This window comes from Rhagoletis pomonella, unplaced genomic scaffold, assembly GCF_013731165.1.
Source record: "Rhagoletis pomonella isolate Grant_MI unplaced genomic scaffold, Rhpom_1.0 Rhpom_scaffold_00014, whole genome shotgun sequence".
Lineage (NCBI taxonomy): Eukaryota > Metazoa > Arthropoda > Insecta > Diptera > Tephritidae > Rhagoletis > Rhagoletis pomonella.
This window is the reverse complement of record NW_023458568.1, coordinates 12,788,920-12,816,197: the sequence shown is the minus strand read 5'-3', so window position 1 is coordinate 12,816,197 and position 27,278 is coordinate 12,788,920. Positions and strand designations below refer to the sequence as shown.

Below are 27,278 nucleotides of genomic sequence, written 5' to 3'. Positions count from 1 at the left end.
AGTTGTTGGCAGTTTGTGCAGCCTTCTGGTCACTCGACGCTTGGCTTGGTCCACCGGAGGATGCAGTATGAAGTGCCGGCTAAAATAGCTCGCGCATCGCTCCGGGTCCGACGAAGCATGGTCGCCGAAAGAAATTTCGACCCTGTCGTCGTGCTTCGTCGGATTGGACAGTGACCTCACGGTTGACCAAAGCTTACTCACACCAGAGGCGAAGTTACAGGTCTTCAGATGCTCCTCCCACTTCTTCCGCTTATGTACGTTTACTAGTTGCCGAATCTCCGCGTTGAGATCCCAAATACGGGGATCTCCGGGATCGGCCTGACGAAGGCTGTCGCGCTCATCGGCTAGAACAGCCGCTTCGCAGGGAAGTTTGGACGTGGGTCGGTTATACATCCTGCCGGTATGAAGCGAGCTGCAGCAGCAGTGACAGCCCTGCGGAACTTACGTTCACCGAGATGGACGTCGGTTGGTGTGGGATGCGCAGTGAAAGTGTTTTCAGTAAACTCCGCGTAACCTTTCCAATCAGCTTTAGAGAAGTTGATATAGGTCCGGTGTTTAGCGGACGCAAAGTCGGTTGGTTTATCTACCGAGATGACTATGGGTAGATGGTCTGATGCTAAAGTCAGCATAGGTCGCCATGTTATGCTGTTTATCAGACCAGCGCTGACTATGGTGATGTCTGGCGAGCTGCTGCAGTTACCCATAATCCTGGTGGGTGCGTCGTCGTTCATTGTGCAGAATATCGAATCGTCTATCTGCTCAGCCAATTCTGTTCCCCTACGATCGTTTGACAGGCTTGAATGCCAAAGATCGTGATGCGCATTAAAGTCACCTACTACTATACGGTTTTCACCTCTGAGGAGCGCACCTATATCAGGGTGATATCCTGCCGGGCAGCAAGAGACAGGGGTATGTATAGGTTAAATATTTCGAGTTTCGGCGGTTATCTCCTCAATCTTGCTCTGTAGCCCGTTACAGTTAAATTGAAGGAGCTTCATATGGTTCGGGAGACGTGTTGTGAAGTGGGGTGTAAGGGATGTGTGTGTTCTTACTGCCGTTGGCTGTGTGCGCTGCTGTGATGGTTGCCGCCCTGTGGTGGTGGCGGGAGGCGTCGCAGTTGGGGTCTGCGACCGAGCAGCGCAACACGGGCCCTCGAAGTTCCTCGTCCAGTCTCGCGTGGTACGCAGACCTGAGCATGCCCTAAAGTGGCACCAGCCAAGGCAGGTGTTGCACTTGACTGATGTCACATTACGGAATATCCTGGTGCGGCTGTGTGTGTTCTATGGTCTGTCGTGGCTGTGGTATGGTCTGTGGTGTTTTTATGTTGTTGTGCTGTGGTGACTGTGTGAGGCTGCTCTGCTGGACTGAGGTTAGCCGTGGAGGCTGCTCTGTTTGAGCAGCAGGGGGCCACATACGACGTGGTCCACTGCCGATGTGTCCGTAGTCCTGAGCAGACTCTGAGGTGACACCATCCTCGCAAGCATTGCACTTGACAGAGGTGGAGTTGTGGTGTAGTCGTCTCTGGCATACACAGCAGGTGTAGGTTTCTGGCCCTGGGTTTGACTCGATGCCAGCCCTGAGTAGGAGAAAACGTAGCGAATGTAGCCCTATGGACGAACAACTTCTGAGATACGGGGTTAGATCGCCGAAACAACAGCCCTTGGTCGGGTAAAACCCGAGTCATTCCGGTACGTAGAACCGGCTGTCGTGGGAATGAGAATATTTTGTTCATTGACTTCAGTAATAAATAAATAAATAAATAATTTATTAATAATTTCGGTGAAATATGGTATTTTTGGAAATTTTCGAACTGAGCTGTCAATCACAAAAAATACCTACGAAATATCTCTGCAAAAGGTGTTCTTCGGCAACACAGAAAAGCGAAATCTACTTAGTGAGGGTTATGATACCTAAGCGTGGCCGAAGGCCGCCTACGCAGAAAGGTGTTCTCTGCAAAAGGTGTTTACGCCTCTTCTTGAGCAACACAAAAAGGAGAATTCTAATTAGAGGGTTATAATCTTCTTCTTCTTATTTGGCGCAGTAACCGCCTAAGCGATTTTGGCCGAGTTCAACAAAGCACCCCAGTCGCTTCTCTTCTGTGCCAACTGACGCCGAGTGTTCCCCACTTGGTCTTTCCAACCAGTGGCTTCCGAGTTGAATACTTTCAGAGCTGGAGCGTTGGAGTCCATTCGAACGACATGGCCAAGCCAGAGGAGCCGCTGTATTTTAATTCGCTGGACTATGTCCATGTCATTTTAAAGCTCATACAGCTCATCGTTCCATCGTCTGCGGTACTCGCCATCGCCAACGAGTAAAGGACCGTATATCTTCCGCAAAATCTTCTCTACTTTCTCGAAATTATAACTGTCAACAGTGACGTGGGTGGCAAGGCGAGAATGCACTGACTTTGTGTGTGATGACAGGAGATATTTCGTCTTGTCCTCGTTGACCGCCAGACCCATTCGCTTTGCTTGCTTATCAAACTTGGAAAAGGCAGAACCGACTTCGCGGTTCTTGTTACCGATGATGTCGATGTCATCGGCGTACGCCAGCAATTGCACGCTCTTGTAGAAAAGTGTTCCTAAGCGGTTCAGTTCTGCAGCCCTTATTATCTTCTCCAACATCAGATTAAAGAAATCGCATGAAACGGAGTCACCCTGTCTGAAACCCCGTTTGGTAGGAAATGGCTCGGAGAGGTCTTTCCCAATTCTGACGGAGCTGGTGGTATTGCTCAATGTCATTTTACACAGCCGAATCAATTTCGAGGGGAAGCCAAATTCAGATTCCCCGCGGCGTATCGGCAACTCCTTTTAGTGCTTTCGAAAGCGGCTTTGAAGTCGACAAAGAGGTGGTGAGAGTCGATCCTTTTCTCGCGAGTCTTTTCCAAGATATGGCGTTTTGTGAATCCACACGGTTAAGGTCCAATCAGTTTGTTGACGGTGGGCTTCAGTCTTTCGCACAATACACTCGATAAGACCTTACAACCTATGCTTAGAAGGCTGATCCCGCCGTAGTTAGCGCGAGTAGCGGTTTCGCCTTTCTTGTGGATTGGGCAGAGCACACTTAAATTCCAGTCGTCAGGCATGCGTTCATCTAACCATATTCTGCATAAGAGTTGATGCATGCACCTTATAAACTCCTGTTGTTGTTGTTGTAGCGGCTACTAAGCCCCGTTCGGGTCGGTTTATCCGACAACGTTGTCGTCAATTTCAGCTAGAGGGAGGCCCAGGAAGTGTGCGACTTCAACAGGGGCTGTCCTTAGAGACAGGGGCGTCAGCTGAGTGGGGTTCTCAGGGCATGTGAAGAGGTGCCGGGAGTCATGTGGCGACTCCCCACATGCCGGGCATTGGTTGGGCACATCCTGATTGATTCTGCTCAAGTAAGGGTTTAGCCTGCTGCAATAGCCAGACAAAGCTCTGTCCCGCCCACGTCCGTTGTTGTGTACCTAGAACGGCATTCACAGGTCGGAAGTCTACATAACTTGAGACTGATTCCCTGTGAATGCCGTTCAGGGCCTGTCGGTAGGTTGACAGGTCTAGAGGTTATTTGATAAACCTCTGGACTTCGTCCGTCAGTTCGTAAAGATGCCTCCTGACGTGCCTTGGCGAGGGCTCTTCCGCGAGCAGCTGGCCGCTGGGATGGCCATGTTTGTGGCTCCCAGCAAGGAACTGTTTGCAGAGCATTATGTTATGCTCCTTGACTGGGAGCATCTGGGCCTCGTCATGTAGGTGGTGTTGGGGCGTCATCAGGAGGCATCCGGTCGCTGTTCGCAATGCCGTGTTTTGGCAGGTCTGTAGCTTCATCCACTGCGTCCTGCTAGTCCCCGGCGACCACACGGGCGCTGCATAGTTTAGAACCGGCCGGCCAATTGCCTTGTATGTTGCCAACAACGTTTCTTTATATTTGCCCCAAGTGCTGTGTACTTTGTTGACAATTGCGGTTGTATGCGCCGAGAAGGAGAGCAGACTGTCGAAGGTAACTCCGAGGATTTTCGGGTTATTCACCGTCGGTATTGTTACGCCATCGACGTGAATACCCAGTTGCAGTCTGACCTCCTTCGTCCAGATGGTGAATAGGGTGGCCGAGAATTTCGCAGGGGATAGGGCAAGGCTCCTTGCAGTGAAGAAGCGAGAAAGTTCGGCGAGATAACCGTTTACTTTCGAGCACAAGTCATCAATTCCATTCCCAGACGCCATGATCGAACAATCGTCGGCATAGGAGACAATATTAACACCCTCTGGTGGTTGAGGAAGCTTTGAAATGGAATAATTAAACAGTAGCGGGGACAGGACACCACCCTGTGGAACCCCCTGTTTAATTTTAAGTGGCTTGCTAGTTTTGTCTCTGAAAATTACCGACGAGTGTCGGACCACTCAGGTAATTCGCCGACCACCGTTTGAGTCCCTTTGGGAGTGAGAAGGCCTCTATATCTTCTAGTAGCGTTGACTGACAGTGTCGAACGCCTTGGACAGGTCCAACGGTACTAGAATAGTTCTCCCTCAGGGGCGGTTTCGGTTTGAGCAGTGGGACCACTTTCCCCATTTTCCAGATGTCTGGAATGACGAGAGTGGCCATAGACAGGTTAAGGACCTCCGTTAGGTATGCTACTCCCGCAGGATCCAAATTTTTCAGAATCAACATGCATATTCCGTCGGGTCGAATGGCTTTGGAGGCTTTCGCCTTCCCGATGGCTACCCTTACCTCACCGCTGGTGAAAACAAGAGGCGCACTGGGTTTTGGCATTTTGTGCAGCCTTCTGGTCACTCGACGTTTGAACTGCCGGCTAAAATAGCTCGCGCATCGCTCCAGGTCCGACGAAGTGTGTTCACCAAAGTATATTTCGACTCTGTGGTCACGCTTCGTAGGGTTGGACAATGACCTCACGGTTGACCAAAGCTTGCTCACACCAGAGGCGAAGTTGCAGGTCTCCAAATGCTCTTCCCATTTCTTTCGCTTATGTACGTTCACAAGTTGCCGAATCTCCGAATTGAGATCCCTGATACGGGGATTTCCGGGATCGGTCTGACGCCAGCAACCCCAGCGAAGCATCAGCATGGTTTCCGTAAAGTGCGCAGTACAACAACAGCACTTAACGCCATAAATAACTCAGATAACTCGTGGCCTTAACCGTAACCGTCCCTGTGAGAGAACGATTCTAGTAGCGTTGGACTTGTCAAAGGCGTTTGACACCGTCTGCCATTCCACGCTACTAGAAGATATAGAGGCTTCCTCTCTCCCACAGAGGCTCAAACGGTGGTCGGCAAATTATCTGAGTGGTCGACACTCGTCGGTAATGTTTAGAGACAAATCGAGTAAACTCAGAAAAATAAAACAGGGGGTTCCACAGGGTGGTATCCTTTCCCAGCTGCTGTTTAACTTTTACATTTCAAAGCTCCCTCAACCACCAGAGGGAGTCTCGATTGTCTCTTACGCTTATTATTATTATTGCTCGATCATGGCGACTGGGAATGGAATTGATGACCTGTGTTCGAAAGTAAACGGATATCTCTCTGATCTTTCTCGCTTCTTCACTGCAAAGTGTCTAGCCCTCTCTCCTACGAAATCCTCTGCGACCTTGTTCACAACCTGGACGAAGGAGGCTACCGCTGGGAATTCACGTCGATGATACACGAATTCCGACGGTGAATAACCCCAAAATACTCGGAGTAACCTTCGACAGTCTGCTCTCCTTCTCTGCGCACGCAACCGCTATTGTCAATAAAGTACAGAGCCGCAACAAGGTCCTCAAGTCGCTAGCCGGCAGTACTTGGAGCTAAGACAATGAAACGTTGGCGGCAACATACAAGGCAATAGGCCGGCCGGTTATAAACTACGCAGCACCAGTGTGGTCGCCGGGGACTAGTAGGACGCAGTGGATGAAGCTACAGACAGTACAGAACACCGCATTCAGGACAGCGACTGGATGCCTCCTGATGTCGCCAGAACATCACCTTCACAATGAGGCACAAATGCTCCCAATCAAGAAGCACAACATAATGCTCTGCAAGCAGTTTCTGATCGGGAGCCACAGAAGTGGCCATCCAAACAGACAGCTGCTTGCAGAGGAGGCCGCGCCTAGGCAGGTCAGGAGGCACTTATACGAACTGACGGACGAAGTCTAGAGGTTCATCTAGCAGCCTCTGGACCCGTCAGCATACCGACTGGCCCTGAACGGCATTCACAGGGAGTCAGCCTCGAGTTATGTAGACTCTAGACCTGCGAATGCCGTTCTAGGTACACCACCACCGGACATAGACGAGACGGAGCTTCATCTGCCTCGAGAGACAAGAACCACAGTAGCCCAACTTAGCTCTGGCTACTGCAGCAGGTTAAACCCATACCTGAGTAGACTGTATGCGGATGTGCCAAATGAGTGTCCGGCATGCGGAGAGACCCCTCATGACTCGAAACATCTATTCGCATGCCCGGAAAACCCGACAACCCTAACGGATTTGTCCCTGTGGACCGACCCAGTGGAGGCTGCACGCTTCCTAGGGCTGCCGTTAGTGGAACTTGACGACAACGACTGAGATATCAACCGATCTGGGTGGGGTTGTTGTAGCCGCTACAACAACAACAACAACGGTCTGACGAAGGTTGTCGCGCTCATCGGCTAGAACAGCCGCTTCAGCAGGAAAGTTCGGACGTGGATCCTTAATATATCCTGCTGGGATGAAGCGAGCTGCAGCAGCGGTGACAACCCTGCGGAACTTACGTTCACCTACATGAACGTCGGTTGGTATGGGCAGTGCAGTGAAGGCGCCTTCAGTAACATCCGTGAAGCCTTTCCAGTCATCTTTAGAAAAGTTGACATAGGTCCGGTGGTCCACGGAAGTAAAGTCGGCAGGTTTATCAATCGAGATGACTATGGGCGGATGGTCTGATGCTAGGGTCAGCATAGGTCGCCATGATACGCTGTTTATCAGACCAGCGCTGACAATTGTTAGATCTGGCGAGCTGCAGCAGCTGCCCATAATCCTGGCGGGTGCGTCGTCGTTCATTGTGCAGAATGTCGAATCGGTTATCTGCTCAGCCAGATGCATTCCCCTACGATCATTTGACAGGCTTGAGTGCCAAAGATCGTAGTGCGCGTTAAAGTCACCCTACCGTACGGTTTTCACCTCTGAGTAGCGCACGTATTTCAGGGTGATATCCTGCCGGGCAGCTGGTGACAGGGGGTATGTATACTTTAAATATTTCGAGCTCAACATCGCCTAACCGGATAGCAATACCCTGACATTCTAGGATAGTATGTTGTTGTTGTTGTAGCGGCACTACTAAGCCCCGCCTGTTTCGGGTCAACTTTTAATCATTATCGTCAAGCTCAACTAACGGTAGGCCCAGGAAACGAGCTGTTTCGATGGGGTCGGACCAAAGGGAGAGGGGTGTTAGTTGAGTCGGATTGAGCTGGCATGTGAATAGGTGGTTGGTGTCGTGGGGGAGTCTCCACATGCCGGGCACTCATTTGGGATGTTTGGGTCGAGTCTGGACAGGTAGCTGTTTAGGCGGCTACAATATCCAGACCGTAACTGAGCCAGAGTAACGCGGGTCTCTCTAGGTAATTGAAGCTCCGTCTCTTCCACAGGTGGTGATTGGGCTCCGATAACGACATTCTTAGGCCTGGAGTCGAGGCAGGTGGAGACTGACTCCCTATGAATGTCGTTAATCGCTTGTCTGTACGTCATTGGGTCCAGTGGTTGGTCTGTGTGGGTCTGGACTGCGTCCTTGTACACGAATAGGTGCCCCCTGACGTGCCTGGGCGGAGGCTCCTCCTCCAGCAGTGGTCTGTTGGGGTGTTCCCGTACGGGGAGCACTTGGGCCTCGCTGTGTAGGTGGTGCTCAGGCGTCATCAGAAGGCACCCAGTCGCTGTCCGGAGTGCGGCGTTCTGACAAGTCTGTAGCTTCGTCCACTGCGTCCAACTAGTCCCCGGTGACCAAACAGGCGCTGCATAATTTAGAACCGGCCGGCCAATTGCCTTGTATGTTGCCAGCAACGTTTCTTTGTCTTTGCCCCAAGTGCTGCCGGCGAGCGACTTGAGGACCTTGTTGCGGCTCTGTACTTTGTTGACAACTGCGGTTGTGTGCGCGGAGAAGGAGAGCAAGCTATCAAAGGTAACCCCTAAAATTTTTGGGTTGTTCACCGTCGGTATAGGTGTGCCGTCGACGTGAAAGCCTAATTCTAGCCTGACCTCCTTCGTACAGGTGGTGAAGAGTATCGCCGTTGATTTCGTTGGGGAGAGGGTTAGGCTCCTTGCAGCGAAGAAGCGAGAAAGGCTGGAGAGATAGCCGTTTACTTTTGAGCAGAGGTCATCAATTCCATTCCCAGACGCCAAAATCGAACAATCATCAGGGAAACTCCTTCAGGAGGCTGGGGGAGTTTCGAGATGTAGAAGTTAAAAAGTAATTGGGAGAGAACACCACCTTGTGGAACCCCTTGTTTTATTCTTCTTGGTTTCGAGGTTTGATCTCTGAAGGTTACTGATGATTGTCGACCACTCATATAATTCGCCGACCATCGCTTCAGTTCCTGTGGGAGAGAGGAGGCCTCAATGTCTTCTAGCAGCGTGGAATGGCAGACGGTGTCAAACGCCTTTGATAAGTCCAACGCTACTAGGACAGTTCTCCCACAGGGGCGGTTACGATTTAGGCCACGAGTTATCTGGGTGTTTATGGCGTTAAGTGCTGTTGTTGTGCTGTGCACTTTACGGAAGCCATGCTGATGTTTCGCTGGGGTTAGGTGGCAGGTGAAGTATGGGAGCAGCAGGGCCTCAAGTGTCTTCGCGACCGCGGAAAGGAGCGTTATCGGGCGATAAGAGTCTCCTCTGTTGGCGGGCTTCCCCGGTTTCAGCAGTGGGACCACTCTCCCTGATTTCCACACATCAGGAATGATGAGAGTGGTCATAGACAAATTGAGGACCTCCGTGAGGTATGCTACCCCCACAGGCCCCAAATGTTTCAACATCAGCATACAGATTCCGTCGGGTCCAATGGCTTTCGCCTTCCCGATGGCCCCCTTCACTTCACCGCTGGTGAAAACAAGTGGTGCATTGTTTTTGGGCAGTTTGTGCAGCCTCCTGGTCACTCGACGTTTGGCCTTGTCTACAGAAGGATGCAGTGTGAATTGCCGACTGAAATAGTTCGCGCATTTCTTCGGGTCCGATGAGGCGTGACCTTCGAATGAGATTTCCACTCTGTCATCACGCTTCGTCGGGTTGGACAAGGACCTCACGGTTGACCAGAGCTTACTCACACCAGAGGTGAAGTTACAGGCCTTCAAGTGCTCTTCCCACTTTGTCCGCTTGTGTTGATTTACCAGTTGACGAATCTCCAAATTAAGTTCCCTCAAGCGAGGGTCCCCGGGGTCGACCTGGCGTAGGAGGTCACGCTCATTTGCTAGTACAGCTGCTTCAGCCGGGAAATTTGGGCGGACTTCCGCGATACGTCCGGATGGTATGAAGCGAGCTGCTTCGGCTGTGACTACCCTGCGGAACTGGCGTTCGCCAGCATGTACGTATGTGGGTGTGGGGAGGGCGGCGAAGCTGCTCTCGGTAACTTCCGCGAAGCCGTTCCAATCAGCTTTGTTGAAGTTGGTGTAGGTTCGGTGATCCGCGGGAGCAAAGTCGGTGGGCTTATTAATCGAGATGATTATGGGCAGATGGTCTGATGCTAACGATAGCATAGGTCGCCATGATATGCTATTTATCAGACCAGCGCTAGCAATTGTTAGGTCTGGCAAGCTCCTGCAGCTGCCCACAATCCTGGTGGGGGCGTCGTCGTTCATGGTGCAGAATGTCGAATCGTCTATCTGCTCAGCCAAAATGTTTCCCCTCCGATCATTGGCCAGGCTTGAATGCCAAAGATCGTGGTGCGCATTGAAGTCACCTACTACCAGTCGGTTTTCGCCTCTGAGTAGCGCACCTATGTCAGGGAGATATCCAGCCGGGCAGCAGGTGACAGGGGGTATGTACACGTTAAATATTTCGAGCTCGACATCGCCTGACCGGACAGCTATGTCCTGACATTCTAGGGTAGTGTTCCTTGGGTCGATGTCTTCTTCGATTAGCCGATACTGCACTGTGTGGTGTAGAATGAACGCTAATCCTCCACCATTATCTCGCTCGCGTTCTTTACGGAGCACATTGTAGGCGGCGCAACCCAACAAAGTTGAGTTGCTGTGCAACTTCGTTTCTTGGACCGCAGCTATCAATATGCCGTGCCGACCCATGAAGACTGCTATCTCCTCAATCTTGCTCTGGAGTCAGTTGCAGTTGAGTTGGAGTACGTTCGTATGCCTTGGGAGGCTGGTCGCGATACGGGGAGTGAGGGAAGTGTGGGGCCTACCTTGGGCCTGTTGCGCTTGACGCAGTTGCTGTTGCAGCCTGATGGTAGGTGGCTGCGATGTGGGCGTTGTTGTCTGCGCCGGCGGTGCACTACAGCAAGGGGCGCTGTAGTTGTTAGTCCACTCGCGTGTGGTGCGTAGTCCAGAACATAGCCGGAAGTGGCACCAGCCAAGGCATGTGTTGCATTTGACTGATGTCACATTCCGGTATATTCTGTTCTTTCACACGGAGCAGATGTGTGGGCAACCAGTAGCTGCTGGTTGGCTCGCGCTCGCGAGTGGGACCGGCCGGTAGGTTTTGTGGGTGGGGTATGTTGGGAGGTTTGCTGTTGCTCAGGGGAGCTTCTGGGGGCCGTGCAGGCTCTTCGGGTGCTAGGTCGCACCCGTGCATTACGCGAGTGGGTAGCCGTGGAGGCTGATTGTGCCATTTGGCTTGAGCAACAGGGAGCCACAAAGTTTGTGGTCCACTCCCGGTGAGACCTAAGGCCAGAGCAGGTTCTTAGGTGACTCCATCCGTTGCAGGAGTTGCACCTAACCGAAGTGGAGTTCGGGTGGAGTCGATTCTGGCAAACACAGCAGAAGTAAATTTCAGGTCCGGGGTTGGGCTCTACGCCCGCCCGGAGAAGAAGGATGCGGAGCAATCCGGCTGCAAGGTATTGCTCCATGGACGAATAATGATTGGTGGGTATCGCCGATCTAGACGGGGTTAGATCGCCGAAACAACAGCCCTTGGTCGGGTAAAACCCGAGTCATTCCGGTACGTAGAACCGGCTGTCGTGGGAATGTCTAGGATAGTATCCCTGCGGTCGATGCCTGCTTCAATAAGACGATACTGCACGGTGTGGTGCGTGATGAACGCTAAGCCACCACCATTATCTCGCTCGCGATCTCGACGGTGCACGTTGTATCCGGCGCAATTCAACAGGATTGAATTGCCGTGCTACTTCGTCTCTTGGACCGCAGCTATTAATATTCCACGTCTTCCCATAAAGACAGTTATCTTCTCGATCTTGCTCTGGAGTTCGTTACAGTTAAATTGTAGCACCTTTGTGTGCCTTGGGAGACCGATTGTGATGTGTGGTGTTAAAGAGTTGTGTTGCCTGCCGGCTCCCTGCTGTACGTGCTGCAAGAGGGGGCGCTGCCTTGTGGTGGTGGTTGGCGGCGTCTCGGGGGAAGGATGCGACTGGGCAGCACAGCAGGAGCCCACATAGTCACTCGTCTAATCTCGCGTGTTGCGAAGTCGTGAGCACGCCCTAAAGTGGCACCAGCCGAGGCAGGAGTTGCACTTGACTGATGTCACGTTACGGTATATTCTGGACTGACAAACAGCGCAGATTGTCGGAGGGACTAGGAGTTGCCGGCGGCGGTGTGTGGGTGTTGTGTTGGGGTGTGGGTGTGTTGATTGTGTGCTGCCCGGGCGGGTGGTGGTTTGCGGTGGAGGCGGTCCGGTTCGCACAGCATGGGGCCACGAACGACGTGGTCCATTGCCGGTGCGTACGTAGGCCCGAGCAGTTACGGAGGTGACTCCACCAGTGTTGCCGCGAATCTTTTTTGTTGGTAACCAAATTCCTTTAAAAAAAAAGGGCTAAAAAAGAGCTAAAAAAAGTCGTTGTGGCTAAAAATGGTAGCTAAATTTTTTTACTTACATAGCAGTCATCGACTATCTCTCGCCGTGTATAGACGTGTTTCTAAAGTGTGTGCTAGTTACTGTGCTAAAGAAGTTATTCAATTCTACTTTACTCTTTGATTTCATTTTTCGTACCATCGTTCCATTATTTCAACCAATCACAAGCGACGTAGTATAAACAACAAAATGCCGCCGGGCCCTCCGGATAGAGGCGCGAACAGATATTCGATTTTAAGTGATCACGTGGATTCCCTAGAATGTGTCACTTCCTTTCCCAACCTGAATCAAAAACAAGCTCCTCAGAACCATCCCAAATACCTCACTATTTCCTCTTCAAACAATAGCCTCGCAAAACTGAGCCCATTCGTAATAAAAAAATGCATTGACGCCATATCAACCCAAGTCGACAGTATCAAGCAACTAAGGGACGGATCTCTCCTCATCCTAGCTCGGAATGGAAAAGTTGCTGAAAAATTCTTAAAAACTAAGTCGCTGGCTAATCTCTGTCAGGTTTCTGCTAAACTGCACGACAATCTCAATACCGTAAAGGGCACGGTGTATGCACCCTGCCTTATTAACGTAAAGGAGGAAGAGATTTTAGAAGAACTCAAAAGCCAAGGAGTAACAAATATCTACAAGTTCACTAACATGCAGGACGGTAAAGCAACACCCACAGGAAAAATGGTACTCTCCTTCGACCTCTATCATCTTCCCAAAACCCTCGATGTGGCATGGTACAAAGTTAAGTTATTTTCCCAACCCTATGCGCTGTCGCAACTGTCAGCGGCTCGGACATACAAAAAACCGCTGTTCAAACGCTGCAACCTGCGAAGGGTGCAATTTACCGCCACATCAACCAACAACATGTACTCGGGACCAGTGCGCCAACTGTGGCGACACACATCCCTCATCCGACAAAAACTGCCCTAGATTCAAGCAAATGAAAGACGTTCTGCAAATCAAAACCATACAGGAGTGTTCACTTGGTGAAGCATTTAAAAAATTTAACCTAAACGATCCACCCACAGACACATCCAAACGCACATACGCCATCTCAGTAAAAGAATCAGAAACAACATCCAATAACAGCATCGCTCGCAAAAATGATCTAAAAACAACAAATTGCAAATCAACAACCCCAACCACTGATTATCTGAAACGTCCAGCATCATCTCCAAAAACCAACCAAGAAAAAATCGCAAAAACCACTGCCAGCAGCTACAAACATCAACACACCATCAACTCAGAATCCAACTCCAACTACAAAGGTATACACACAGAAAATGCAAATCCAACAAATCCCAGCTTATCACCTTTATCCAATATTACTCAACAACTCATTTCAAATAATCATTATTTCATCCCGGCAACTGAAACCAGCTCTATGCAAATCGATACAGCTACTAGCTCATCTTCGTAAACACCAACTTACGAATAAATAAGCTTAATTAATACAGATGCTCGATAAGTTCAATATTTTGCAATGGAACATGAATGGTTTAATTAACAACAGTATTGACCTTGAACTTCTCAGAAACGAACACCAACCACAGCTTATATCGATTCAAGAAACCCACTGTCCCAACAGATTTACCCCTATACCTCCCAAAAACTACACAGCCTACTTCACCAACCACATCACAAATACTTACGCCAAGCAAGGCATTGGCGTTTTAATAAAGAGTAACATCCCTCATACGCAAATATTTAACTCATCCTCCATCCAAAACATTTGCATCGAAATCCAACTTAATATCAAATTCACCGTCATATCCATTTACATACCGCCCGACCAAACCTTCAACCCACACGACATTGATAACCTTTTCCAAAACACAAGCAACCCTATCATTCTAGCTGGAGATATTAACAGTTGGAACACCCTATGGGGCTCCCGGTCTAACAACGCCAGAGGACTTATCTTCGAATCTGCAATATCGCGACACAACCTGTGTATACTCAACGACCGGCAACCAACTCACTTCTCCACACATGGATCGCTTACCCACGTCGATATTGCATGCTGCTCTCCCGCACTCCTTCCAATAACTTCGTGTTATACGTTGGATGATCTCTACCACAGTGACCATTTTCCAATTAAAACTACCTTAATCCTTTCCAATCATCATTGCAGGAGGCCGTTTGTCGCCAAATTTAAATTACACGATGCAAACTGGAATGAGTTCTCAAAGACGACCGACCAAGAGCTTGATAAAAGAAGACTCACCAATCAGACAAACAGAGACGCTGCGGTACTCACCAAGTCTATTCGTGTTGAAGCTAATAAACATATTCCACAAACCCACCCCGGTCAAAAAAGATCCGTTTATTGGTGGAGTTCCGAGCTCTCCACACTTCGATTGGAAAAGGTATCAAACTGGAAAGCATACAAACGATAGTCTAATTCGATATAAAATATCCAACGCTAGATTTCGGAAAGCAGCGAAATCCGCTAAAGCCCAATGTTTCCAACAATTTTCCAGCACAATTAACAGGGACACGCCCATTGCAAAAGTTTGGAGCCAATTGAAAACTATCTACAACAGAAATACGGATAACTCAATACTATCAGTCAAATCCAACAATCAAACCCTACTCGATCCATCGAATATTGCAAATCAATTCGCCTCAGACTGGGCACAGTTCTCCTCAGACGATAATTTCTCCCCCGCTTTTAGAGCAGCGAAGTACCGAACAAGTGTTCCTTTAACTCACAACCCATCCAACATGCAAGCGAGAATGTTAGAGTCAGCTATTACCACATCCGAATTCAAACAAGCAATTAATGGTGCCAAAGGGAATACTCCTGGAGCGGATCGTATATCATATAAAATGATAAAGTTTACTTCGTCTCGGACGCAACTTAAAATACTCGATTTATACAATAATATTTTTAACACCGGTGTTATCCCATTCGCATGGAAAACAGCTATCGTCGTCCCCATACTCAAGCAGAGTAAAGACCCAACTAAAACATCCAGCTATCGACCAATTTCGTTACTGCCATGCCTTGGCAAAATTTTAGAAAAAATAATTGCTAAAAGACTATCTTGGTTTCTAGAAAACAGAAGACTTATAGCACCAAACCAAGTTGCCTACAAAGCTAAGAGCGGCTGCACCGATGCACTTCTCCACATCCATTTTTATTCCGCCAAAGCCCTCTCCTCAAAGAATCACGTTTCAATACTCTCAACCGACTTTGAAAAAGCATTCGATCGGATTGGTGCGCATATTGTTATCGAAACCCTACAGTCATGGGGAATCGGTCGTAAGGTACTAATGTTCATCCAAGGTTTTCTAACTAACCGCCGACTAAGAGTTAAGGTCAACAATACGCTCTCGGAACCCCAACAACTACATAATGGAATACCTCAAGGGTCGCCATTGTCGGTAATCCGTCGGTAATAACAATGACAACAACACGGTATTTACCAATGTCGTAAGCGAAATTAGCAGTTGGGCACATAGAGCTGGTGCGAACATCAATTTTTCTAAATCAGCGATTCTTCATATCTGCCGGAAACACAACTGCAACCCACCGGATCTGACAATAAATACCAACCGTATCAAACGGGTTGACAAATTAAAAATTCTCGGTATTGTTTTTAGCAAAAATTACAAATGGAACAACCACGTCACACAACTGAAAAAATCGCTAATGTCTACCTGATCCGGTACCTAGCCGGTAGGAGCTACACACATATCAACACACTCGTATATCTGGTAAAAACTCTAGTGCTGAGTAAAATCGACTACGGGCTATTTCTATACGGAAGTACTCCAAAGACTACTCTAAACATCATCAAGCCCTCATATCACCAAGCCATCAGGAGCAGCATTTATGCGTTTGTCACCACCCCGATAAACAACATGTTGACCGAATCAGGCCTTCCAGCACTGGAAGACAGAATCTCCGAAAATAGACTTAGACTACTACCAAAAATACTGTTTCAAAACAACTCAATAATCGACAACGACACCAATAAAGCCATCCTCTGCAAAAAAACCCCAAAACTCCCTTCAGCTATATACGACATTCTTAAAGGCCACAACGAAACACATCAAATGCACAAACATCACATTAAAAAATACCTGCTCTGGCTCTTTGATGCAAATACATGCAACACAGAGCTAGCAAGATTTAAAAAAGACAAAACTCCTATCACAATGTATGCAAAACTATTTAATCAACAACTGTCGATATTTAAAAACCAACATTACGAAATACTCTATACAGACGCCTCAAAAGAAGAACATAGCACCGCTTACGCAGTAGTCGACGCAGACGGTCATACGTTAGCGAACTACTCAATGCAACCCACTGCGTCAATATTTACCGCGGAAGCCGCGGGTATAATGGAGGCGCTTCAAATAGCCCAAAAAAAGAATAAGAAGGCTGTAATCTTCAGCGACAGTCTCTCGGTCTTAGAAGCCATAAAAAATATCTCCAATAGTAACTGGGACACAATAAACGCGATCCGTGATATTTTACACCAGTCCCAACACACAAAACTCTTCTGGATACCAGGACACGTAGGTATAACTGGTAATGAGGAAGCAGATAATGCAGCGAAGTCTGCGTGCAAGGCTCCAACCACCAGAGAAAACTGATCTAGCGCGTGTCTGTCTTCAACAGCACCGAAAACAACAACAAGCCAAAAGAGCACTCTATCAACATCACCATTACTCAACTATTAACACAAACAATGCACCTGCTATTTACCCCACTACCATAGAAAAAGAAAAAATCTTTGTATTTTCCCGCCTTCGCCTTGGGCATACAAACGCAACTCATTCGCACCTACTAAGTACCCAACACAGCGGAAACTGTCTACATTGCACGCACGCCTAACAGTCAACCACCTTCTCCTCGAATGTCCGGAGCACCGCAGGTCTAGAAATTCCATCCTTAACAACCACAACCCAATCGATCTACTCAAAACTCCTTCAATCCAGAACATCAACGTTATATACAATTACATCAGAGCCATCGATGCCAAGATATAATCCACACTTTTACATTACCGACACAGCCAATAGCCCTAGCAGCTAGCGCTGTAACTGACTATTAAATTTTATAATTTATTATAAATCTAATACAACAAATAAATAAATAAATAATACTTACATATAAATATATAAATACACACGCAACCATTTTCAATAAGTAATGGTATAGAAAAACAATGAGCTAATATTTTATCCAACCAAAAACCTTTTTGTATAAAAAGGGAAATATACGACACGAGCTTGCTGGCTCCATCAAGTGATTGTAGCATCAGGCTCGAAGCATATAACTCACCAGCATGCTGGTACAATATTCATTTCTTTACAAATGAGGTCGAGGAAAGACCGAAATGATTAGAGCCGAAATTGTATAACTTTTCTACCATTTTGTTAAAAAATTTTTTTTTTTTTTTTCATTCACCACTGCAATATCGTGAACTTAATCTTCCACAAACACGTCTTTGACTCATATAGTGCAAGAAATTTCCGCCAAAATACTTTTTACTTAGAAAATTTAGCTACTTTCACCACTCACGACACCAGCATGCTGGTACAATCATAAAATTTTCAAATAGTTTTTGAAGTCGCGCCAGCAGGTGGTACAATCACACCACAAGAACATACACGGTCAATCATTACCACGACAGCCGGTTCTACGTACCGGAATGACTCGGGTTTTACCCAACCAAGGGCTGTTGTTTCGGCGATCTAACCCCGTCTAGATCGGCGATACCCACCAATCATTATCCGTCCATGGAGCAATACCTTGCAGCCGGATTGCTCCGCATCCTTCTTTTCCGGGCGGGCGTAGAGCCCAACCCCGGACCTGAAATTTACTTCTGCTGTGTTTGCCAGAATCGACTCCACCCGAACTCCACTTCGGTTAGGTGCAACTCCTGCAACGGGTGGAGTCACCTAAGAACCTGCTCTGGCCTTAGGTCTCACCGGGAGTGGACCACAAACTTTGTGGCTCCCTGTTGCTCAAGCCAAATGGCACAATCAGCCTCCACGGCTACCCACTCGCGTAATGCACGGGTGCGACCCAGCACCCGAAGAGCCTGCACGGCCCCTAGAAGCTCCCCTGAGCAACAGCAAACCTCCCAACACACCCCACCCACACAACCTACCGACCGGTCCCACTCGCGAGCGCGAGCCAACCAGCAGCTACTGGTTGCCCACACCATCTGCTCCGTGTGCCAGAACAGAATATACCGGAATGTGACATCTGTCAAATGCAACACATGCCTTGGCTGGTGCCACTTCCGGCTATGTTCTGGTCTACGCACCACTCGCGAGTGGACTACAAACTACAGCGCCCCTTGCTGTAGTGCACCGCCGGCGCAGACAACAACGCCCATATCGCAGCCACCTACCATCAGGCTGCAACAGCAACTGCGTCAGGCGCAACAGGCCCAAGGTAGGCCCCACACTTCCCTCACCCCCCGTATCGCGACCAGCCTCCCAAGGAATATGAACGTACTCCAACTCAACTGCACCGGACTCCAGAGCAAGATTGAGGAGATAGCAGTCTTCATGGGTCGGCACGGCATATTGATAGCTGCGGTCCAAAAAACGAAGTTGCACAGCAACTCAACTCTGTTGGGTTGCGCCGCCTACAATGTGCTCCGTAAAGATCGCGAGCGAGATAATGGTGGAGGACTAGCGTTCATTCTACACCACACAGTGCAGTATCGGCTAATCGAAGAAGACATCGACCCAAGGGACACTACCCTAGAATGTCAGGGCATAGCTGTCCGGTCAGGCGATGTCGAGCTCGAAATATTTAACGTGTACATACCCCCTGTCACCTGCTGCCCGGCTGGATATCTCCCTGACATAGGTGCGCTACTCAGAGGCGAAAACCGATTGGTAGTAGGTGACTTCAATGCGCACCACGATCTTTGGCACTCAAGCCTGGCCAATGATCGGAGGGGAAACAGTTTGGCTGAGCAGATAGACGATTCGACATTCTGCACCATGAACGACGACGCCCCCACCAGGATTGTGGGCAGCTGCAGCAGCTCGCCAGACCTAACAATTGCTAGCGCTGGTCTGATAAATAGCATATCATGGCGACCTATGCTAACGTTAGCATCAGACCATCTGCCCATAATCATCTCGATCAATAAGCCCACCGACTTTGCTCCCGCGGATCACCGAACCTACACCAACTTCAACAAAGCTGATTGGAACGGCTTCGCGGAAGTTACCGAGAGCAGCTTCGCCGCCCTCCCCACACCCACAGACGTACATGCTGGCGAACGCCAGTTCCGCAGGGTAGTCACTGCCGCAGCAGCTCGCTTCATACCGTCCGGACGTATCGCGGAAGTCCGCCCAAATTTCCCGGCTGAAGCAGCTGTACTAGCAAATGAGCGTGACCACCTACGCCAGGTCGACCCCGGGGACCCTCGCTTGAGGGACCTTAATTTGGAGATTCGGCAACTGGTAAATCAACATAAGCGGAAAAAGTGGGAAGAGCACTTGAAGGCCTGTAACTTCACCTCTGGTGTGAGTAAGCTCTGGTCAACCGTGAGGTCCTTGTCCAACCCGACGAAGCGTGATGACAGAGTGGAAATCTCATTCGAAGGTCACGCTTCATCGGACCCGAAGAAATGCGTGAACTATTTTAGTCGGCAATTCACACTGCATCCTTCGGTAGACAAGGCCAAACGTCGAGTGACCAGGAGGCTGCACAAACTGCCCAAAAACAGTGCACCACTTGTTTTCACCAGCGGTGAAGTGAAGGGGGCCATCGGGAAGGCGAAAGCCTCCAAAGCCATTGGACCCGACGGAATCTGAATGCTGATGTTGAAACATTTGGGGCCTGTGGGAGTAGCATACCTCACGGAGGTCCTCAATTTGTCTATGACCACTCTCATCATTCCTGATGTGTGGAAATCAGGGAGAGTGGTCCCACTGCTGAAACCGGGGAAGCCCGCCAACAGAGGAGACTCTTATCGCCCGATAACGCTCCTTTCCGCGGTCGCGAAGACACTTGAGGCCCTGCTGCTCCCATACTTCACCTGCCACCTAACCCCAGCGAAACATCAGCATGGCTTCCGTAAAGTGCACAGCACAACAACAGCACTTAACGCCATAAACACCCAGATAACTCGTGGCCTAAATCGAAACCGCCCCTGTGAGAGAACTGTCCTAGTAGCGCTGGACTTGTCAAAGGCGTTTGACACCGTCTGCCATTCCACGCTGCTAGAAGACATTGAGGCCTCCTCTCTCCCACAGGGACTGAAGCGATGGTCGGCGAATTATATTAGTGGTCGACAATCATCAGTAATCTTCAGAGATCAAACCTCGAAACCAAGAAGAATAAAACAAGGGGTTCCACAAGGTGGTGTTCTCTCCCCCTTACTTTTTAACTTCTACATCTCGAAACTCCCCCAGCCACCTGAAGGAGTTTCCCTGATCTCGTACGCTGATGACTGTTCGATTTTGGCGTCTGGGAATGGAATTGATGACCTCTGCTCAAAAGTAAACGGCTATCTCTCCAGCCTTTCTCGCTTCTTCACTGCAAGGAGCCTAACCCTCTCCCTAACGAAATCAACGGCGACCCTCTTCACCACCTGGACGAAGGAGGTCAGGCTTGAATTAGGCATTCACGTCGACGGCACACCCATACCGACGGTGAACAACCCGAAAATTTTAGGGGTTACCTTTGATAGCCTGCTCTCTTTCTCCGCGCACACAACCGCAGTTGTCAACAAAGTACAGAGCCGCAACAAGGTCCTCAAGTCGCTCGCCGGCAGCACTTGGGGCAAAGACAATGAAACGTTGCTGGCAACATACAAGGCAATTGGCCGGCCGGTTCTAAATTATGCTGCGCCAGTTTGGTCGCCGGGGACTAGTTGGACGCAGTGGATGAAGCTACAGACTTGTCAGAACGCCGCACTCCGGACAGCGACTGGGTGCCTTCTGATGACGCCTGAGCATCACCTACACAGTGAGGCCCAAGTGCTCCCCGTAAGGGAACACAACAAGATGCTCTGTAAAGGTGTTCTTACACGATATGTATTTGCATGTGTACATGCCACTTTTTGCATATGGAAATGTCAACATATCGTGTAAAGGCAAATTAGATTTGTTTCTATACAGAGCTGATGCACGTAGTACATACGGAATAGAAATGATTCTATTTTCATCTGATATACAGATAAAATATCTGAGTTTAATTTATTTCGTTTTCAAAGAACGTATTTTTAAATAGTTAAATAGACTGTGAATTTGACAGACATACGCAATTACATATGTATTGAAAAAGTCTAATTTACAGATGCAAATACATATCGTGTAAGAACACCTTAAGCAGTTTCTTGTGGGGTGTCACAGAAGTGAACACCCCAACAGACCGCTGCTGGAGGAGGAGCCTCCGCCCAGGCACGTCAGGGGGCACCTATTCATGTACAAGGACGCAGTCCAGACCCACACAGACCAACCACTGGACCCAATGACGTACAGACGAGCGATCAACGACATTCATAGGGAGTCTGTCTCCACCTACCTCGACTCCCGGCCTAGGAATGTCGTTATCGGAGCCCAATCACCACCTGTGGAAGAGACTGAGCTTCAGTTACCTAGAGAGACCCGCGTTACCCTGGCTCAGTTACGGTCTGGATATTGTAGCCGCCTAAACAGCTACCTGTCCAGACTCGACCCAAACATCCCAAATGAGTGCCCGGCATGTGGAGACTACCCCCACGACACCAACCACCTCTTCACATGCCAGCTCAATCCGACTCAACTAACACCCAACAGCTCGTTTCCTGAGCCTACCGTTAGTTGAGCTTGACGATAATGATTAAAAGTTGACCCGAAACAGGCGGGGCTTAGTAGTGCCGCTACAACAACAACAACAACAACACGGTCAATCGACTCGATGGGTAATTTAACAAATTAAGCATATTAAGGGCCGTAAACTTATCTATTTTAAACTATAGTTAAATCGTTAATAGATAAGTTAACAGCCCTTACACTTTTACAGTATGTATGTATAAAAACGTAAGGAACATACAATACATATATGTATATATATCAGCCTCTCTTAGTTTAAAAATTCATCTCTTACATAAATGACAAAAATGAGATCAAATTAAGCATATACAACTTTTTCATGCCAAGTATGAATAAATTCTCCAAGGGGCTAAAAAAAGGGCTAGGGGCAATTTTAAATTTATGTGGCCAAAAAAAGTATGTGGTAGCTAAATCTAGCCACCAAAGGGCTAAAACGGCAACACTGGACTCCACCCGTCACAGGCATTGCACCTGACCGAGGTGGAGTTTGTATGCAGTCGTCTCTGGCATACGCAGCAGGTGTAAATTTCTGGCCCTGGGTTAGACTCTATACCAGCCCTGAGCAGAAGGGTACGGAGCAGATGTAGCACTAGAATCGAGCAACGTTTGATGGATTTCGCCGACCTAAACGGGATTAGATCGCCGAAACAACAGCCCTTGGTCGGGTAAAACCCCCCCGAGTCATTCCGGTACGTAGAACCGGCTGTCGTGGGAATGCTTATAAACTCCTCGCCGCCGTACTTGAATAGCTGAGCTGTCAGCTCCAGCAACTTTGTTGTTTTTCAAGCGCCCTATTGCTATTCCTACCTCGTCAGTCAGGTGGTGCAACTCGAGAATGCAATGGAGTATAGTCGTGGTGCTGAGTATGCAGTTACAGTTGCACGGCTATACTCAATCCCGACTCTTGCGTCCTTATCGAGCTAGAGATGGGCGCGGGATAGCGGGACCCGCGGGACCCACGGTACTGATTTAAAATTGGCCGGGATGGGCGGTATCGGGAAGATCTGTAAAAATATGGCGGGCGGGAAGGGACCAAAATCCATTCCGACACTCCCGATAAAACCGCAACCCCCGCAAATTCACAACAGCCCTTGGTCGGGTAAAACCCGTGTCATTCCGGTACGTAGAACCGGCTGTCGTGGGAATGCTTATAAACTCCTCGCCTCCGTACTTGAATAGCTCAGCTGTCAGCTCTAGCAGCTTTGTTGTTTTTCAAGCGCCCTATTGCTATTCCTACCTCGTCAGAGTCAGGTGGTGGAACCCGGGAATGGAGTATAGTCGTGGTGCTGGGTATGCAGTTACAGTTGCACGGCTATACTCAATCCCGACTCTTGCGTCCTTTCCGCGCTAGAGATGGGCGCGGGATAGCGGGACCCACGGTACTGATTTAAAGTTGGCCGGGATGGGCGGTATCGGGAAGATCTATAAAAATATGGCGGGCGGGAAGGGACCAAAATCCTTTCCGACACTCCCGATAAAACCGCAACCCCCGCAAATTCACAAAATCTTCCTTAAAAACGATGTTTGAAATATGCACTTTTAATGTTTTATTGAGTTGAAAACGGACAGCAAAGCAAAACAAAATAATCGGAAGATTCCAGATCTTTCAGTATTATTTAAATTAATTTGAAAGACATGAACACTTTTGTCAACCTTCATCGGTTTGCAAAGCACGCCAAACACGTTGAAATCTCAACCGATCGTTTCAATTTGTTGTCCGTTTGTAGCCTGCTTTAGAGATAGATATCGGGACCCATGGGACCCGCGGTACAATTTTGAAAAACGTCGGAATGAGCGGGTTCTTGACTTAAAAATCGAATTTCGGGATGGGCGGGATCGGGATTAAATATTCAGTCCCGTGCCTATCTCTAGTTCGCGCACTTTGGGAAACGTGAGCAACCCATGATCGAGATGCGGTAACCAATCCCAGTGGAGCCTTGGGTCACGGTAGAAAGAGAGGGCGCTGTAGGGGGCCACTACGATTTATTCGGTTAAGGGCTCACTGAAATCTGTAGCGTCTGTTCACCATTAGGTGCGGCTGCAAGGGTCTGTCTTGGAGCAAGCGGCTCGAGTTATAAGCTTGTATTCGGTTGCGAAACCACCCCCGCCTTAGCAATGGGTTGTGCGCTGGGTTTGCGACCCGCCACGTAAAATCAGGCTGCAATGAAAAAGACAGAGGGTTATAATCCGTTTGCAAAAAATCCAATTACCCCCATTTTCAAACAGCTCCCAAGGGGTCTGTGGGGTTAGGGGTGACTTTTCATTAAGCGCGGTCTATCCTTTTTTGTTTAGGGGAGTTTTGGGGGCCACGCCCCTCTCGCTCGGCCCCGACCTGAATATCGTTGTACGAATATCTAAACATTTCCCTCATTTATTCAAATATTACCTTGTAAATTTATCGCGGAGAATTTTGTGCCAGAAAGTAGCCGTTTTTATAGCGTATAGTTTAAGATGCGGGGCTTCAATGTTACATAATCGGCCAGTGATATTATTTTCACAATCGCTGTCTTCAAATAGTGTCAAATATATGTTGACCATTTTAGCTTCGTCTTTTGTACGAATGGTATCATTAAGGCTTTGGCTGACATATAAATCGTATTAGTGTCATTATGTACTATAATTGCCTTCTTCACTTACCTGACTTCTTGTATATCTTGCACAATTTTCAAATATTGCTTCAATCGTTGTAACTTACGCACGTTTTCTAAATCTTTTAAAACTTTGCTCAGCGCTTCGTTCGTTTTTCCAATTTTTGCTGACAACCGGGTGCTGAACTGGCAAAGCTTCTCTATTTGAAATTCCATGCTTTGACTAACTTTTTGCTGGGCGTGTAATGCTGATTTGATGTCTGTAGAATTCGATGTTTCGTCATATTCACAGCTTAACTGCAAGAAATAAAATTATTTACATTAATAGTAAATACATATATACCCAGAGTCAATACTTTGTCCTTTATATGTTCGATGGATTCATGGTATTTGTCTACCAACACAGCAGCACGATATAGTTTCTTACAGTCATCTCCAATTTCTTTATTGATAAATGCAATAACTCGACGTTCCAAGCAGTCTTTCGGTAGCATTTTGATTACTGTGTGATTATGCTGAAATTCAAAACAATAACAAAATTTTCCTTTAATAAATATGGTCAAAACATATCGATATATCGCCTAGTCGATTCTGAAGATTTTTTATTGGGCACGTTCAGAAGGCGCAACAGCTCAGTAAGGCTTTCTGCACATTGGTCATCCAATCATAGTTGCATCATCGTCTCAATCAAGATGCAACGATTACATGACGACTACACTTTCGCACACTCGGTCGTGATATTTCATTCATTCGGCGTCTAAAAATTCACTTGGAGCAGGTATTTTCTGTTTTTCTAGTTGATATTTTCGCAAAATATTTACAAAAACCTGCAATTTTTAAAATATAGATTGTGCTGCAACAATCCTAGACATCATTTTTCAGTAATATCTCTTGTTGTTGTTGTTGTTGTTGTAGATACCAACCGATCTGGGCGGGGTTGTTGTAGCCGCTACAACAACAACAACAACAGTAATATCTCTTCTTTTCTTTTCCTGAAATGTGTTTTGTGCATGCACAAAGAGACTTTTTACAATTTCGTCATATTTTATAGTTAAAACGCTCACATTTATTGAATTTTAATGCAATTATCCACTTTTTAATAATTTCCACAGATTTTATGCAAAAAAATATTAATTTTTATACAATTTTAATGCAAATATTAACTTTTTCACTAATTTTCCGCATAAAATGTAAACAAACCATGCGTGCACAACGATTAGCAAACGACAGTGCCGTACTTATCCGTTTATGCATCTTCTACGATATGCCGATAACTAGCCGATAACGACAAGTGTGCAGATCTCCTTTGAAATGCATGTGCTCGGCTCAAAAGTTCAGGGCGAGACGATAACGCAACCATGATTGGACGACAAGTGTGCAGATAGCCTAACTTTTGCGATTGCCCCTACTGAACGCGTTGTTGTGTACTTCTGATCAACTGAACTGTTGCGTGTTAGATGAGCGTAAAGCTGATGCCACATAAATCTTTTGCTTCGCTTTACGTGACAGATTCGCTTTGACAGATAAGATGAATTGTATGAAAATGCACAAAGCATGCCACATAAATCGTTGAAGCTGCAGCGCGAAACGAAAAGATGGCCGACTCCCATCTTTTTGCACGGGTTTGACAATCGGCCGGTTTAATATTTATTTTGTTTCGTCCAAATTCGAGTTTTCATGCAGAAACTTAATTACATTGCTGATAATTTTAAAGCAAAATATATAAAATCCACAGCAACTTTGACGAGTAAAAAAGCGGTACAAAATTATTTTCTTTGCGTTCATTGCGGCATACCTTTTGCGTCTGGCGCTTTGCTGGCAAAGTTATAAATGTCACGCAAAGCTATAAAGTTTTATCTGGCATCAGCTTAATATTTTTCTGATCATTTGAGACATGTTGATGTGTACCTTTGAGAGTTGAATTTGACAGCTGATGTATCAAGCCGTTCAGAAGACGCATAAAGAACGTTCCCACGATAGTCCGGTCTACGTAACCGGAACGACCCAGATTTATATCTGGCGGAGGACTGTCACTCCAGCAACACTACCCAAAAATTCTTTGGGGAATTTGTATTCTGCTACAACAACAACAACAACGCATAAAGAACACTGATTTGTTTAGCAACCGTTACGCTCAACTGCTGCGCCTTCTGAACCTACCCATTATTTGCTGCGTTTAGGGGTGATTATTCGATTAAAATTGTGTTTTATTGTAATCACCATTTTAACTCTTTCGATTTAAAATGCATTTGGCTGGGCTTTATAGGGAATTTACATGAGGCGAATTTTCAGGCGATTTTTAGTTGAAAGCAACAATCGCCTGGTGTAAACGGCTTTTCAACTAATCGCTTCAATGGCGCGTATTCATAGTCCAGCCACTAAGTCGAAACTAATAAAGTTGCAACTCAAATTTAAGTACCAACTTAAAATTCACTTCTATTCATAGTCGAATTTGTTATGGGAGCGCTCTTCCATGGCAATCGCCGAAATTTTTTGTTGGTGATTCCCTCAAAATAGGCTCAGCGCGTCCAGCAAAATAACCCTAGGAGAATTGTGGAAATATATGTACGTATGTAGTCTGCGTAGTGCCCTTGGATCCGGCGAATTGATGGTGATGTCATGGAGCAGCTGCCACCACACACTACAAGCTAGCTAGTCGCAGGAACGTCGCACATGGTGTTAATTGAAGTGATTTTCTTTTTTTGAATAGGAAGATGAGCATAGAATTTAGTCAGTAATATATAATTTCCTCCAATTCTTTTTTTTTTTACTTACCCAAAACTCCTTGCCTGTCCGTTGTATAGGTTATTGTTGTTGCCTACCAAAGACAATAAAAAGCTTTATCGGCATTGCCAGGCTAGCGTTTTTAGCAACTGGTATAATGCACTGGAAAAAAGGGAAAAGAAAAGGGATA

General features: G+C 47.6%; 1 protein-coding gene across 2 annotated transcripts in view; it reads right to left on the bottom strand.

Moving 5' to 3' along the window:
* Nucleotides 1–26,644, bottom strand: part of LOC118749242 (RINT1-like protein) — a 50,231-nt gene extending 23,587 nt beyond the window's left edge. Inside the window, exons 1-4 of one of the 2 annotated variants that reach the window (XM_036484039.1) lie at nucleotides 26,273–26,644; nucleotides 24,721–24,879; nucleotides 24,414–24,661; nucleotides 24,163–24,357 (exon numbers count right to left, since the gene is read on the bottom strand). In XM_036484039.1, the coding sequence (XP_036339932.1) occupies nucleotides 24,163–24,357; nucleotides 24,414–24,661; nucleotides 24,721–24,858 (581 nt within the window). In that variant the 5' untranslated portion in view covers nucleotides 24,859–24,879; nucleotides 26,273–26,644. Of the gene's footprint in view, nucleotides 1–24,162; nucleotides 24,358–24,413; nucleotides 24,662–24,720; nucleotides 24,958–26,272 lie in introns of those variants that run through there. The other variant, XM_036484041.1, reaches the window with a different exon arrangement.
* Between the last annotated feature and the right edge of the window lie 634 nt (nucleotides 26,645–27,278).